The 17,781-nt window shown below is 37.1% G+C and overlaps 1 protein-coding gene across 27 annotated transcripts in view; it reads right to left on the bottom strand.

Annotated features, from left to right (window-relative positions):
- The window catches only part of LOC147832798 (uncharacterized), a 273,558-nt gene that overhangs the window by 145,389 nt on the left and 110,388 nt on the right, over positions 1 to 17,781 (bottom strand). For all 27 annotated transcript variants that reach the window (XR_015514860.1, XR_015514862.1, XR_015514861.1 and 24 more), the window contains one exon: positions 12,281 to 12,358. Coding sequence is in view for 5 of the 27 variants with exons in the window: in XM_087293113.1 (XP_087149239.1) it covers positions 12,281 to 12,358 (78 nt within the window). In the remaining 22 variants the exon portion in view is untranslated. The remainder of the gene's footprint in view (positions 1 to 12,280; positions 12,359 to 17,781) is intronic.

Below are 17,781 nucleotides of genomic sequence, written 5' to 3'. Positions count from 1 at the left end.
AGAATTGACAAGACCAAAGTGGCAGAATCCTGACACATTAGTGTTATTTTTTTGCTTAAGATACTACTGTAGTTTCAATAAATTTTCAGTTTCTAATTTTTCTATTTTTTCATTTTAAGAAATTATGTTATTTATAAGCTTTTAATTTGTTACAAGTATGCCTATTTTGCGTTTTTTTTAATTTTTTTTTTTATTTTTTTACTACAGCATTTAATCAAAATGAAAATGACAAATATTTCAAAAAGTCCATGGCCCTGAAATTGAACATTTATTAGTCATGGCATTTCACAAACAAAAAGAAAACAAAACACCAAACCCCATTTGTTCAGCTGCAAGCGGAGCTAAAATTAAATTAAATTAAACAGATCAATAAAAAAATAAGTAAAATGTTTAGAAAGTATATTTCCGGTGAATTTTACTTGCATAAATACACATTTTTGTGCTAAATTTTCTCAGAAAGCAAATTCCTTTATGAGTACCGGAAAAGGACGTTTACAAATCGCTATGCAAAGCTAGTAAGTCACATTCAACCTGTACTTTTTCCAGCACAGCCAGCTGTATGTGTGAGTGTGTGTGTACATGTGTGCGTGTCTGGTGTTAAAAACAAGGGAATCCATACTGTGCTGCTTCCCACAGCATCTGCCTCTCCTTTCTCTAAACTTCAGCAGCCACACCTCAGTATGAAAGTCTGTGTGTATGTGTGTCTGTGAGCGGATGTGATGACAGCTGCTCTGCCCAGTGTGTGTACTGCTAAACTCTCATCCACCCCTGCTGACTGTCCATGCTGTGCAGGTATAGCAGCTCTCTCCTCTGTGTGTCCTGCTGCCTCATTAGGCCCAAGCGACACAAACACACACCAGAAAAATAATCCATTTGTCCAGCAAATGAGCCTTTCATGTCTTCAGTCCTTATGAGATTGGAAACCAGTAAAAACAATGCAGTTAGTACTGCACAATCAAAGACCATAATCAGCCAGGTTCTGTCAATTCGGTTCACACAGTGTTTGAGATTTACAAGCAAATTGGCTCAGTTTCAATTCTTGGGTGTGAATTTGAAATTAATTGCCCATGCATCACAGGAAACAAACGAATTTAAATCAGTTTCTGTCTGTTTTTCCATCTATCAATGTGTTTCTAAATAATATACTATGCTTTATTATATTTGAATTGAAACTGTATCCATATGCAGTATAGCATTCTATATTATTTTATTTCTCAGCTCCACTTCAATTCTTGAAAGCCATTTTCAATTAGATTCTAAATAGCGACACAAGTCCACCCAGTGGTTGAACTAGGTATTGCACTCCTGAATCAAAACACATTTTCACTCTGCTCCTCCTCTGACTAGTCCACGCAAGTGCAGGTCAACAGATTGACATGAGTGTGCCTGACTATAGAGCCTAAAAGCTGATTTAAGGCTGATTTAAGGCATTTTCTAACTAAACGCAATGACATGCGATAAAAACTCCCTTGAGTATGGAAAATATTCTATCCTAAACAACACCTGAAATTTCTATTTTAGAAATGGCATCTATTTCTCGCAGGTGAACAATGATCATCTCAGGTACACCTCATGTGATTTTTTCGCCACAGCAGAATGAAACTTATCCAGCATATGTTTTACGCAGCGGATGCTCTTACAGCCGCAACCCAACACTAGAAACACCCATGCACTCTTGCATCCACAATCATACACTACGGTCAATTCAGCATATTCAATACACATATAGCGCATGTCTTTGGACTGTGAGGGAAACTGGAGCACCCAGAGGAAACCCACGCAAACACAAGGAGAACATGCAAACTCCACATAGAAATGCCAACTGACCCAACTGGGGCTTGAACCAGCGACCTTCTTGCTTTGAGGCGATCATGCTACCCACTGTGCCACCGTGACGCCCCTCATGTGCTTTACTCAGTCTTAAATGCTAATAATGTGAGTTTGAATGCCATTTTACTGAAAGCAGCAGCAGATAGTTTACCTCAGATCTAACCTAAAATAAACCATGAAATGTCAAATATCAATCATTCACCATGTACATAAATCATAAATAATGTTAAAGAGGTTAGTATGTATTAACTAGATTGTAAACCTTACCATTCATTAGAGTGCAGTAAGTGCACTATTCTGTGCTTCTGAATGGCAGTAGTTAAATTTCTATCGTGTTTTGTCAGGTGCAAATTGCCAAATTGCAGACATCCCAAGTCTCCCGGAAATCACGCGTTTCCCACCAAATAACTCCCACATAATTAGCTAAAGTGGCATTGGGTGGATTAGATACATAACTCACATTTTCAAAGCAGAAAAACTGACTTTAGCAATGTTTTTCAGATAAACAAAAATGTTTACTTAGCATGATTATTAAATATCAGCAAACATATTATGGCATTTTATGGATTAAACGATTCACAAACTTACATTCAGCACCTTTAAACAAGAAATTTTCCATAAGATTAGATAAGATTAGATTCAACTTTATTGTCATTACACATGTACAAGTACAAGGCAACGAAATGCAGTTTAGGCCCAGGAGTGCAATAGCAGCAAATGCAAGATAAAGGTATGTTATATAGTGCAATTATTGAAAAACTATGGATAATATTTACCAATGGATGTACTACGAATGTTATATACAGGTTGTATTAGCTATGAACAATGATTAACATTAGATGAATATGTACAGGTTGCTATTTATATTCAGAAGTATGCAGATATGAAGAATTACAAATGTACATGTGCAATGGGTATGTACAATTCAAAGTGAATTGAATGAATCAGTGGAATGTAGTGCGATTAATATGTGCAAATATTAAATAGTGCAGTGATTAGGGTTGCACAATTTATCGATACTAAGGTAGTATCATGATACTATGACTCCAAAATACTAGCCATGCCACTGTAGTTTGTAAACGGTAGTATTATCATTAATGGTCAATCTACAATACGTAATGTTGCATTGTCACTAAAATGCTCACACGTTTGTGCAAAAATAGACCATTGTATTTGAATAGCCTGTCTAGCATTTTAAGGTTGCAAAAGTGTGTAGAATTCCAACCTTTTATGGTAACCTATTACACATTTTCTGACGCTTCAGTTCGATCTGAATCAGTTCATCTCTGTTCCTGTCAATATGATTTAGTAGCTACAACAACCGCAACAATCATTTAAAAAGAACAACTTGAACAAATTTTGAATTACTTTAGATTCTTACCTGATAAGACTCTCTCTCTCTCTCTCTCTCTCTCTCTCTCTATATATATATATATATATATATATATATATATATATATATAAAACAATAGATAAAAACAATATATATATATATATATATATATATATATATATATATATATATAATAGATAAAATTACAATATAACAGATACAATATATAAAACAATAGATAAAAAAAAAACACAAAAACAAGAAACATTAAAAAAACTTTTGCCACTCCATGCATCCTAATTTGCTCATTCTGTAACGAGTTTCGTTTGGTATAATTTGTCTCTTTATTTTAATGTATTTTTTGTTATTCTGTTATCTACAAAATAAAAAAATAATAATACATTTAAAGTGAAGTGATGTGCAAATACGTTTTTCAACAAGGTAATTATGAACTCAATTCAAGTATGCCGATTATAACATATAAAATATAGTATTTCTGACCATTTTCTTTATTTCACAGATTTGAGTTATGAATTGCAGTATCGCAATACTACTATCACGATAATTCAGCCAGTATAATATCATAATGTGAATTAATGGTATTGCAACAACCCCAGCAGTGAGAGTCAGTGAGGGGCAGAGTTCAAATGGGAAACAGTTCTGGGGAGTACATTTGTACATAGTTCATAAGTACATTAATGTGGTCTTTAGGGGTCTGAATGAAGCATATACTATATGTTGAAAGTTACTTCACATACTGTTCAAACATTCACTATGTTATCTCAGTATCTCTCGGTCTCTCAATCTCAGATTTTTTTTTATCTCTGTTTCTCTCTCGGTTGCTTCATGAATATTTAGTGGTTTTCACTCAAACAAGACAATCATTAATTTCAAAGAACGCCCTTCATTTAATCAGCTCAGCTGGAAAGGGCACTGCCTGAGTGAAAGCAAACAAAAATATCACAAAACCACTCTGCAGGCACCATCCACATTGCTAGGTAAAGTAAATAATGCACATCAACAAGGCGACCCGATGAACATTTAGACGTGAGTCAAAATCAGAAAGTGTACAGAGATGATAAACAGACCGCGGAGGGTTTATTGCATCCCACAAAGTCTATTGCCCTTTTGTCTTATCCAGCAGCGAAGCAGACGGCCAAAAGAGGAAGAAAGGCCGGCAGGAAATGATGAGTGACCTCTCGCTGCTAAAGAGCTGATGGCAATTATCATTCATCATATCATATTTGAAACTATAATTAGTTCTTCTGGTCCTCTAATCTGATTGGACAAATTGCAATCTAAAGCTGCTGATGAATTTGGATCACAATACTACTAATTAATTAACCAGCATTTTTAAATGATTGGACGTTTGTTAACCCTAAAATCAAAGTTCTATAATGATATACTCATTCACTCACAAGACTTTCCCTAATTTTATTTACAAATTTGACAGATTTCAACTGTTTAATCAAAGTTTTCTAAGAAGAAAAAACACTGCTTCCTAATATTAAATTATTTAAAGGTCCCGTGAATGTGAATTTTTATTTGATGTTTGACGTAATCTCAACTAAAACATGAAAAGAGGGCAGGGTACAGAGTAACTCTTAAAAAAAAAAAACAGCCAATAGCACTTTGTTTTATCACAACTCTGCCTGTGAGAGTGGTTGAAATGAAGTGCATCAAATGAAAAGCAAATGGAAACCAGGCGGGACATGGTAGATACTATACAGCATTTGATTGGTCATTCTCTGATCTATTTAGGTGAAAGTGACAAATTGCATGCTTTAGATGTTTAAAAGGTTTATATCTTCAAAACATTATTTTTTTCAGTTTTGTAGCACACTGGTTTATAGATAACAATGCTTACATTATTCATGTTTGGTCACAGAAAGTTAAGCATACTTGCTTGGTGTGTTAGAACCAATGTAGTTCATTCCTTCACATCACGTGACATGTTTCTGCAAGTACCAGTGAGATCTGTTTTTACATGTCATGTACAGTATGTCTGGTCAAGCTTCTGTTTATGATCAATGTTTATATGAATAAAAGCCTAAATCCATACTTTTTATACTCCAGTGGTCTGCTTATTATTTGCTAACATTTTACATTGTTCTTCAGTATTTGTCCTACAGATGTTCTACTGCCCATAGTACTCCAAGTCCCCTATGAAGTCTTACAGTAGATCCTATTATGAACAGCAGGTGTTGAGGATAGCACATAAAATAATAGGAAATAGCACACGCACACACCTTAAAGAAGGGGTCTCAAACTCGCGGCCCGCGGGCCATTTGCGGCCCTCAGTGCAATATTTTGTGGCCCGTGCCGACGGCTGTACACTGACAGAATCCGTCCACACTACGCCGGAGTTCTCGAGCGCTGAAAACGTATCGTTTCGAAAACGCTGGAGAGGCCGTTTTCATTCTGAAACGCTGCTGCTCCGTCTCAGTGTGGATGGGGAAAGACGGAGACATCTGAAACGGAGGCGGGGCTGCAGACATTCGCCTCTCTGATTGGGGCTTTTCCTCAATATTAAGTAGCCTAACACACAGTTCAGTCCTGAATCTTCTCCGTGTAAATTCAGACTTCACAAGTTTGATCAAGGCTGCATCTCTTCTTCTCAGTTTGATATGGAAAACATACCAAGGACACGCGTCAATCTTCACAGGGAACCGTGTACTTTATAACTTCATTCACATCACCCTGGCTACGTTGTTTCACTTTGTCAACAATAAAATGTAAACTTGATTTAAGGCACTGCCTATTTTTATTTTAATATTAACAACTAAACAGACAGCAGAAATGTTGAGGCGTCGTGCTGCATTTATGAGCGTCATCTTCACTGTGTGAATATTTATAACAAAACGGAGCCGATAACAACTGCCTCCTTTCAATTTCAGTGAAAATACGAAACACACCCTCTCTTTTGCTGAATATCAGTTTTAAGAATCGATAATGGCCATTAATGTATAAACTTATTGTATGTTATACTTTTATATAGGAAATAAAGGCAAGCGATCAGTCAATATACAGAATAGTCTACGAGGTTACATTAATCATTAACTTATCTTTGCGCTCAGCCAAAACACGTTACCTGAGAACAAGTAATAGATTCCAATGCCCAAAGTCAGGGAATATGTCGTTAGATAAAGACAACAAGATTAATTAAATATCACGTTTAATAAATATAGTGAGATTAGATCCAGCGGGAGATGCTTGATGAGAAGTCCGACTAGCAGAGCTCTCATCTGGGTAGATGGGCTGCAGCGCTTGCCAAAGTGTGTGTGTGTGTGGTCACGTGATGTGCGTTTTCAGCGTTTTGGTGTGGACGGAGAGCAGTTCAGAAACGCTAGGTAAAACGCGAGTGTGGACGCGGATCGTTTTCATTCTAAAACGCCATTTTAAAACTAAAACGCACTAGTGTAAACGGGGCCTGACAGAATCAGCGGAGCGGGGAGAGAGAGCGCTCCCCGCTCCGCTGATTCTATCCATACACAGCGGTCACTGGCATTCCCCGCCCGCCGTGTAAACAAAGGGGCGGGGATGCCGGTGACGTCACCACGCACTCTGCCCCTTTGTTAGACGCTGTGACGGGCGGGAAGTGTTTAGGAGGGAACTCGCGCCGGCCAGAACCAAGGTAAGCTGTTCCCGCCCCTGCCTGCCACTTAGCTACCTATCTGCAGCCTGCCACCTACCTACCTAGCGACAGCCTGCATCTTATATATATTATAGGTAGATACAGACTGGCACAGACTGATGTGACTGGAGTGGGGTGGGGGTGTTTTATTTATACATATATACGCCTTTTTTTAGGTGAGGGAATGGAAGTTTTGAGTGTGTGAGAAGTGTGTGAGAAGTTATTCTCCACCTTGAACTTCAATAAGTCAAAGTACAGGTCTAGACTTAATGATGATCATATTCAAGCCATACTGAGGGTCTTAACTGCTTCTGCTCTAAAGCCAAATGTGGTTCAGATTTGTGAGAAGAAGCGCTGTCAAGTCTCTGGCAGCAAGGAGTAGGCAAAAGATGCCATGTTCAGAAGAACTGTTCATAATCTTCACTCAATGTTCTATTAATGTTCAGGACACTTCATGTTCAGAAAAAATAATTAAAACTGTTAATAATGACATTTGAGGACTTTTTTTTTGTGAAATCCCTTATGCGGCCCAGCCTCACCCAGACTTTGCCTCCTGCGGCCCACAGGTAAATTTAGTTTGAGACCCCTGCCTTAAAGGGTCATGACACCCCCCTCTTTCGGTTCAGGGTCATGACACACCCCACTTTCGGTTCAGGTCTACCTAAGAATGTTTTCAAAAGATGCATCATAATGGGCGCGGAGCTCCGCAAGCAAAGGGCAGCAGAGGGCGTGGCCAGCAGGAGAGAAGGAGGGGAGCGAACAACTGTTCTCAGTCGGCTCACAAAATGAGACACAAACCATGAGGCAACCCATGACTTTAAAGTTTACAAAATTAAAATATAAACAAATAAACAGTAATTTAATGCCCTGCTACATTTGTTATTCATATTTTCATATACACAATTACAATTTATATCATTATAAAGATATTCATGTTCATATAAACACAATGAGGACTTTTCCTTCAATCCCCGGATCTGAATCATAGATTTGAATGCAGACTCAGTGCAGCAGGTCTCTTGCCCTGTCTATTTTAACCATTAGCCCTGCTGGCAATCTGGAGGATTTAGGCAAACAGAGCAGCACGGCGATGTGTCTATTTGTGAACGAATGTGTCCTGATAAAAGACAACGTCCGCCATTCTACAATTCTCGTACTGCTCTCTTGACAAATATGCTTGCTGCACGCAAACAGCTTTGCTGTTTCGGCCCTGACAACATTGCGGGGAAAAACATGCATCAAACCACGTGGATCATGGAAACAAACACATACGACCCATCATGAACGGTTAAATACTGTTTGGCATGGGTTTGTGTCTCACAGCTTGGCACTGGCAGGTCTGTGTCTTGCCTTCAGAAAGCACGTTAGATCTGAATTTAGACATAGTTTTGAAACTAGGGATGTCACGATTTCGATTTTTTATCAAAATCGATTGAAATTTATGCTCAATTTCGATTATCGAATCAGAAAATAGAATCGTCGATGCTGCCACGCCCCCATGTCATGTCAGCTTGGCTTGCCAAGCGGGAAAAAAACAGGCTTGTTGAAGTGCTTGTTAAACTGCAGAAGCTGGAGACCCGTCGACAGAGCTTAAACCTTCTCTTCTTTCAATGAAGTCGCTGGTGTGTAAGCATTTTAGATTTCCAGTGAGTTATGTTGACAAAGTTCGTGTTGTCGACAAAAAAAAAACACAGTTTTGCAAGCTCTGCTATGTACGTATTACGTACGGTTCGTCCGAATCGTGCCTTTAGAATCAAAAATGTAAGCGAATCGAGGATTTGGAGGATCATGACATCCTTATATGAAACAAATCTTTGCGCTTAACAAACGAAATTAGTTATGTATAGGCTAATGGATATCTGTGCGTACAAGGTTTCCTATCCACGAGAGCCAAAGTGAAAGTGGATTATGAGATGCCTTATCTCTCGTTCTTGCGCTGCAGATGTTCTGTTTAACTGTCTTCTAGCTAGTGAAATGCTCAGTTTTTCCACTAACACTTACTTTAAGTCATGTATATCACAAATGTGCTTATGGCACGACGCAACTGGTTCTTAAAGGGAATGGGAGATGAGACTCTGATTGGTTTATTCTCAAAACAAACCTATAACTCATTAAAAAAATAAGCTCAACCCTTTTAGATCATGTGCCATGGTGCAAAGCGGATTTTTCCGTCCTTATATTAGCAAAAGTGGATTCTGACACGCCCTGAAAGCAATTGCGCCCTGCGCTTTGCATATGGACCGTCAAAATAGAACCCAGTGTCTTTATATCACTCTAATATGACTGTGACACGTGTAATGACACACTATAGCTACACACAATTCAGTCCAAACAGCTTCCAAAAGATGATTTTATCAAAGGTGCATTTAATTAGTTCATCAAAAAAAAGCTATTGTGTCTTTACAGGTTCATAAAGATCTATTTTTTTACCCATTTATAAAGTTTTTGAAAAAAAGAGTAGACTAGAGTAGACTTGATGCCCATAAAATGGGCAGAAAATGTATTTATTTATTTTTTGTTTTATTTATTTGTGATCTGAAGATAAATTAAAGGTCTTACTGAATGTTTAGAAGGACGAGTGTGTGAGTGATTGAAGGATGACTTTAAATTTGCTGTTCTTTTCAATCTTGTTAGTGTGATATTGCTGAGCAGCACCACAGAAGAAAGGCAAATGAGAGACAAAAAAAGGAAAGCTGAATGTAAGTGAACAGAGATTTATATTATACTGAATCACCTTTGTGTGGAGAATATGAACATACAAATGTTTGTAAAGATAGAGGTTAATTTAAACAGGACTAATAAAATCTAATTTAATTCAGATGCTTGAAAGTGAATCAGCATGCTGTAAACTCACGCAGCCTTAACATAAGCAAGGAGTAAGAAAGCTGAGTTTATCAACACATTCATCATCTAAAAATGCTGTTATGCACACACACACACATATATGCATTTATAAAAAGAGAGAGGGAGAGACAGAGGAGTAAACTGGATTAGGCTCAAGAATAGTGTGCTCAGATTTGCAGTCAATTATTAGGGATTTAGACCCCGCTATGTGAAATCATTCTGGTGGCTCGCTCCTAATATTACATCCAGAGAACGGGTAAGCTCCAGTCTTTCAGTGCCAAGCCCTTCTGATAATCAGGGCTGAACTCCCTCTGCAAGTGGAGTCAGGATGTGGAAGCTCTGTTATGAGGAGGTGTAGTCCTTGAGCTCGGCTTTGATCGATTAACTCATTACATACTTAGATCCTACAAATGTTTAGCCAATACGTCCATGCTAGCACCGCTCCAATGGTTGAACTGCGATGCAAACTAATGAGTGACAATGTATATGTAAGGCTGACAGTCAGTGATTGATTTCTGATGAATGTCTGCTTATTTTTGAAAGATCACTGAGCATTAAAAGTTCTTTAATTGGGCTTTCAGAATAGGCTTATATCTTAATATGAGAGCTCATTCAGAGTTCTCTCATCAGTCTGTGCGAGACTACGTCTGTGCACAAATATATTGGAACAAGGCTGATGATAATCTATTGCAATGACAAGGCATAAATACAGGAAAGAGCCAGGCTAGAATGAATGAATGACAAATGCATCTGACACAAATATCCAGCTTAATAACTAATGAAAAATGTTAAAAGCTAAAATGTATCCGCTATTCTGCAAATAAACAAAAGGTGTGATACCAAATCATCATCACTGGTTAAGCTTAAAGTGATCCAAGATAAAATTTCTGCCATTATTTACTCACTTTTATCTTGTTCTAGATTTATGACTGCTTTATAGTTTAATAAACAAGCAAAATAGACATAGAACTGATGACATCATGTGATGTAATTGACGTATTTGTGATTTGTGATTTGGACTGATGCAATTGTTCAGGATTAAGTTATCTACCCAGACTTATTGATACGTACCCCTGTATACATTTCTGGTGATAGCAAAATATGTCCCAGGAGGTATTTTTTTGCAGTTTATGCTTTTGTATAATTGCAAAATATTTAATTTAATCATAGTCATTTTAATGATTAGGCATTGGAATCAGAATGTGAAAATAAATTCTAATAAATGTCAACAAAAAAGTGCAAAGTAAAAAAGTAACAGAGGCAGCGATATCTGCTACCAGATCTATTTTCAGTTGTCAGACACCCACGTGAAAATATACTATAGTAATTTATAGTAAACAGTGTTTTTTTTTTTACCATGCTGACACTGACACCTTCCAGAGATAGCAATGTTGATGTTTATCAGAAAAAAAGTTTGCTATAATTGGCTTTTATTTATAGGCGAGGTAGTTGCATCACCAAAAATGATTGAGGCCACATCTATGTGTTGTGTGACAAGTCAATACATTGATTATTGTGACAGATCTACTCCTCTCTGCATCGCAAGTTCACCGACATATGCTGCGAGCCACTGGGCAAACTGGTAACAGTGAAAAAGCAGTCTACACTGAGATAAACAGTCAGCTGGTAGCGTGAAAAGATACAGAAGCCAGCGATGGCGTCACACTGCCCGGTAGAGTTTGTTTTAAAAACTAAATGCTGCCATACATAGCACTGGCTACATAATTCGTGTTATCCAGAAACGTATAAGGGGTATGTTTTCACTATGAGGCCATGTTGCAAGTTTTAGTAGGAAACATAGATGAATTAGTAAAGGTATAAAAGGTTGTGTACTTCCAGAAGAACACAGAAAAAAATGCTAATGGTTAAGAAATTGCTTGCTTAAAGTTGTCTCTGCACATTAAACTGTACAAGAAAAAGATATATTATTAATAAAAGAAACTCATGATAAAACAACACATATAACCTTTAAGATAGTTAACTAACTGCACAAAACAGCGAGCAGAAAGACTTGCGAATAGTGCTATTAAATGTGTCATGTAATAGTTGAGTGGTTATGATTCCAGCACTGTGCAATGCAAATGAGCCTAAAGATACGACAATAAACCGACACGCACACTCACATAAACAAAGACAGGTGAGGATTGCTTACAGTATAGCGCGGGTTTTAATGAAATGACCGTTGAGAGACATTTTACCCAAAGACAAAAAATGATTCTGTAATTTGCTGTCAGCTTGTCAAGAGACGGGCAGAAAATAGCAAATGATCTCGGTGGTCCGGCTTCTTGTTTAAAAGAGGAAAGAGACGAAAAGAGAGGAGAAGAGAAGATGTAAGTGAGCAAGGAAAGTGAGAGAGTGAGAAATACAGAGAAAGAGAGCAAGACACGAGGAAGACAGTAGAGAGGAGATGGAGGAGGAGGCCATTAAGCGTCTCTCCGGCTGCTTTGTTTGCAGTTTATGCTGCACTTTATTTCTACCATAAACAAGCGCATGAGCCCAGCGCATCTTGAGCACCTCTATATATTACCCACAATGCCCTGTGGGGCGGGAGAGTGTGCCACTGAGGGAGACAGGGGAAGGAACATTATGCAGATTCTATTATTCTTTGTCTGCATCTCATGACACCACAGATCCAGTACCTTTTCTCAGCAGCTTCCTCCAATCCTTCCAGAGGCTCCGCCAAACCGCTGCTGCAGCTCCACACTTCTCTTTATGCACTGTGAACATGAGGATTGGAGATCATTAATAAAAGTATAGGAGTCAAATTATAATTTTAAATGAAATTGAGCTTCACTTCCCTATAGGTTCAATTATAATGGTATGATGTGGAACTTCTACTTATTTTTCAACCCACAATTAACAAAGAAGTCTTAAAATAGCTAAAGTATGATCTATATACTGCATGGTTTCTGCTACATTCATTCTTCCATGGCGGGGTGGAGCTTCTTATTCAAAACATTTTATTTTTTTAATAGTGGATATTTATTGCACCAAAACGTATTAAAGGGTAAGTGAATTATAACAGCGCAAACATTTCTGTAACCGTAGTAGTGCTGTGCGTCATTTGTTTAACCTTTTAAGGTTACGTGCTGACTGACTGACAGGTGCGTGATGCATTAGGCCAGCAAACACGACGTATAGCACTTTCACTTTATTTCAGGACGCATTAATATCGCTGGGTCTATTGGAGAAATTCAGAAATATTCCTAGCAAATCTAATAAATGCTGGAGACATACTCGTTACATTAACATACTATATCGCACTTCAGCAGCGTTTATTTGAGAGCGCACAAGATCTGTGCGCTCTTGAAGTGGCTTGTATTTGAGGGGACATGCAAGAAGTTTTGTGCACGAGCAGAGGAAATCAGCGCGCAAACAAAGAGATCCTTATGCTGTAGGCTATTGCATAAATGCAATCTCGACTTGTTATACTGCGCTCACCACATTGGTTATTGAAATAACGACACAGGTAGTTTGTAGATCTCGGTAAAAAAAAAGCCTGCCGCCACAGCTGGAAAAAATCCTAGAGGAAACATTGCACTGTGCATAGCATAATTGAGTGCACCCCACTTGAATATTAATATTTCTATCCATTTCTCAGTGAATATAGTTGATGTATTTTGTGCATTTAAACAGAACAGACTTATTAAAAAGATATATTTATTAAAATAATAAAAATTTTAAATTTTAAATTTTATTACAAATTTTAGTCACCAAATGGGAAGATAATACAATTAAATTCAAGCAAAATATTGCCCAAAAAAATTTAACCAACAAACTTTCAACCTAATTTTTCAATTTATTTGCTTCTGTTGATTTTTCCTTTTTTAATTTGTATTTAATATTCTTCTACAAAAATGGATTTGAGTAAACTACTGTTTGGACCGTAATCATAAGTATTTTTTGGTTAGATAAGCCCCAGATTTGGCTTCAGTACTGACTGATCTAATGTATAGGCACAAATATAATATTGTATTGTATCCTTTGAAAAATATGAATTTCACAGATAGATTTGTGAGGGGTGTACTTATATATGATGAATGTAAATCCACCTTTTGCTTTGATGTGCACTACAAATCATGTATTGTGTCAGTCTTTACAATGTTGCAATCGGTAGTTCTGCCCACTATAAAATATTATTACCTTACAATACGAGAATGGTTTACTAGTAAGGTCACAAGCGGGACAATGGTTAAAGGCCATCCACAGAACAAACATTTTCTGTTGTGACACCGATCGAATTTGGGAAACTGAAAACATACATAACAGATTTAATTAGCAATTTTGTTTTTAAACAAAGACTTCTTTCAAAATATTTTTTTTTAAATCAGTTAACATTTCTAGCAAATGACTAAATTGATGCAACGTGGTGGAGCAGTAGGTAGTGCTGTTGCCTCACAGCAAGGTCGCTGGTTCAAGCCTCGGCTGGGTCAGTTGGCATTTCTGTGTGGAATTTGCACGTTCTCCCTGCGTTCATGTGGGTTTCCTCCGGGTGCTCCGGTTTCCCCCACAGTACAAAGACATGTGGTACAGGTGAACTGGGTAGACTAAATTGTCCGTAGTGTATGAGTGTGAATGGGTGTGTATGGATGTTTCCCAGAGATGGGTTGCAGCTAGAGGGGCATCCATTGCATAAAAACATGTGCTGGATAAGTTGGCGGTTCATTCCGCTGTGGCGACCCCAGATTAATAAAATGAATAAGCCAAAAAGAATGAATGAATAAACAAAATGTAAAAAAGGAGATCGAACGATATAAGAATAAAACAGCAAAAAAATAATAATAATTAAAGGTGCATTTTAGAACTTTGGGCCCCATGGCTGGAATTACTGAGGACCCCAAAATCACTAAATTCACCCCTGATTATGGCGACCTTGAGAAATTCTCTATGGTTGGCATCATGTCTTCGTATGTGTTGTCCATAGTACAAACAATAAAAAAAAAAATTTTGACTCTTATCCTTCTATTATTATGTAATCAAATGACTTTTGCTCTAGAAAAAGCTGTTATTACACTTGTTTTGATACAGAAAAAAGAATGTTTGAATAACACATAATGGAGAAAACTAAGACATTTTTGGGGGGTCGAATGTACAGTATATCAACTTAAAATTTGTAATGTCTGCTAAACGTATAAACATAAAACTATTACAGGCATAATATTTGCAGTATGGGTCAACACATCTGCACTCCTCTGTACCCGATTCAATCATTTATTTATACTAACATATGTAGTGGCTTAACAGAGAACATGTAAAGAGAGAGTAGAGCTGTTTTTTGCTGAGGAAGCAGTCGATTGCTCCAGGCGTGGTTGGTGAGCTATGCTTGTGGGCGATGCCTGTTTCAGTAAACACTCTGTGGGGCCAGTGTTTGATCATCTGTGTAGTCAGTGTGTTCTAATTGTTTTGCAAAGCATGCTAATTGCTTCTCATCCAGTCTTTTTAAATGTCAGCGCTCCCTGTAGTTACAATGTGATTCACCAGTCCTTGAAAATGGAAACAAGGCTGAATGATTCAGGATGGTGAGGAAAGGACAGAGAATACGCACAGAGGACTGAATGGTAGGGTCAAAGTGTTTTCTTGGTATGGCTCCACCATGCTTTAGCCACCAGCATGACCTCACTGGTCATAAGCCCTGATTATGAACTCCCTGCCCCTCAGGTCTCCATTAAGGTCAGTACACCACACCAGCCATAGGCCAGAGGAAGCATTTATACATAAATAGACAGACACCCCCGTGCTAGGTCAAGCACTAAACGACCAGCGTTTCTGAACGTTTGAGATGATTTGCCCGTGTACTAAAGCGTGAGATTTAATACCTGAGGCTGATAGTGAACTAAATCATATCACAAAGCCCTGATGACATTTTAATTACCCCGATTTAAAATGTGACATGGAAATATTTTCACAGAAGGCAGGCGAGAACATCACTGCTCAGGAAATCAATGTGAAGTCGAACACTGTCCTGAATGCTAAAATCTCTTTATCTGGCAGCATGTTACTTGATTCAAACCAGAGTTTATTATATACACAACTATACATCAGCGTGAGTACAACCAGGCGAACTAACAGCAGCTCTATGCCACTCTAAGCTGGGTTACTCAGGATGATAAGATGCCAGTTTCACTGTTTTATTCATGTTTCTGTCACGTTGGATTTAGCACTAAAACTTCACATGCACAGAACTGCACTTCTGTTTGTCTGACCAGATGCGATGCAAGAGAACCAAAAAAAGCAAGAATCACCAAAGGCCATTTGCTTGAACACAAGCTATGAGATAATGCACTATACTATGACGCAAGAGCAAAAGACAGCAATAGGGATGAAAGACATGACACAAAAAATTACCATGATAGTTTCATATGAAAAAAAAATCAAAAATAATGAGTTCATTATAACTTTAAAGGCAGATTTGGTCCTGCTGTAGAAACCAGACATTAGTTTGTTCATTTACACTACTTTATTTCAACTTTGTTTTTCCATTGTCTATTTTTACTTTAGAACATCACAAAAATATCATCCAGATGAACTTTTCAAAATCTGACATACAACAGTGCTTCCCACTGGTTTGAAATATACTAGAGGTGGTAACTGGACTAAAACACACCTTTTACCCACAGCACATAAATGGTCAACTACATGCCACAAACAAAAAATAATGTGTTTTTAAACTACATTATTTATTTTGACGATATCATATTTATTATGACACTGTTATACACTGTTTAACAGCCATTGGCACCTAGACTGTAGCTTCACACAAAGTTTGGTCAGAGGAAAAATGGTCCTGCCTGGTTTCTCTCTACAGTAGGTTGTTTTCCTTTGCTTCGACAATTGGTGAAGGTTTTTTTCCTCGGCACTGGCTTGCTTGCGGAGCTTTGCATCGATGGATTTTCTTTTCAATGTTTGCACTTTCTGCTGTGAAAATTAAACCACATTGAACTTTAATTCGGAAAACTGGACTGACACAGTTTCAATCTACTAGAACTTCTATGTTAAGCTGCTTTGACACAATCTACATTTTTAAAGCGCTATAGAAATAAACATGAATTAAATTGTTTCTTTTCAATTGGTAAAGTTATTGACAAAAGGCTGTTAAAATAAAAGAAATGCACTATATGTCTTGCTTTTATGCTATTTAGGAGCCATGTTTACCCACTGACAGTTAAAGGCAGCACTATTTCTCTCTCTCTCTCTCTTAAGTGGGCATGACATTTTGTACAGTATTGCCAAAGCATTTTAGATATGTATTAAAGTATGTAGCATATTAACATCATTAAATTAATAAAATATACAGCAAATGAGAAATAAATAATAGAAACATACAAATTATTGCAAAAAATTATAATAATTACAAAAAAAAATGCGTAGATTATTTAAATTAGTTGATGAATCATTTCTAATAGTGTAAAAACATTTTGCAGCCAATTTAGATGTCAAATTGTTTGCTCTAAAAATATAGTAAAGTTTATCTGAGTCGTTTGTTAAATGATTAATCATTTAATGTTTCTCTCGCGGCTGTGCACGCGCAGTCAGCTGCAAAAAAACTTTAGAAAGCAAAAGCCGAAGCCCAGACATTTTAGGAGATTGAGAAACTAGCCGGATGCATTTTGGCGCAAAAGGCGAGAGATTTCCCACAGGTTAATAGATCACGAATGTTTGGTTTTCTTGGGTGGATACAAAAAAAAAAGAAAAAGAAAAAAAAGTGTAAAAGGATGATAATAGTAGTACTATTCATGTGTCATCACTAAATATACTTGGTAAAGTCTATGTGTGGGAAGCACTCCACACAATATTTATAATAGTTACAAAATACTAAATGTTAAAAAAAAATTGTGTTGAGTAAACTTGAAATCTTTTGGCAGACTTTTACCTTAACAGAGAAATTTCTTTAATTATGCATATTCTAAAGGGTGATATCAAATCATTTTAAAACAGGTTTTGTTTCCTGACTTTGAGGACACAACTAAATTTGTTCATTAAAATACTGTTCATCTATATATAAAAAATAAATATCATTTAAATATTTTATCTTTAATTTTAATAAAATTAAACATTGTCATTTATAATATCACACAGGTAGAGCATCATAACTATATGTAAAATCATGCATTTACATGATTTGACATCATTACCTCATTAC

The sequence above is a fragment of the Danio rerio genome, chromosome 18, assembly GCF_052040795.2.
Source record: "Danio rerio strain M-AB ecotype USA chromosome 18, GRCz13ab, whole genome shotgun sequence".
In the NCBI taxonomy this organism is placed as follows: domain Eukaryota; kingdom Metazoa; phylum Chordata; class Actinopteri; order Cypriniformes; family Danionidae; genus Danio; species Danio rerio.
Note: the sequence above shows the minus strand (reverse complement) of the source record. Positions and strands in the feature narration are given on the sequence as shown.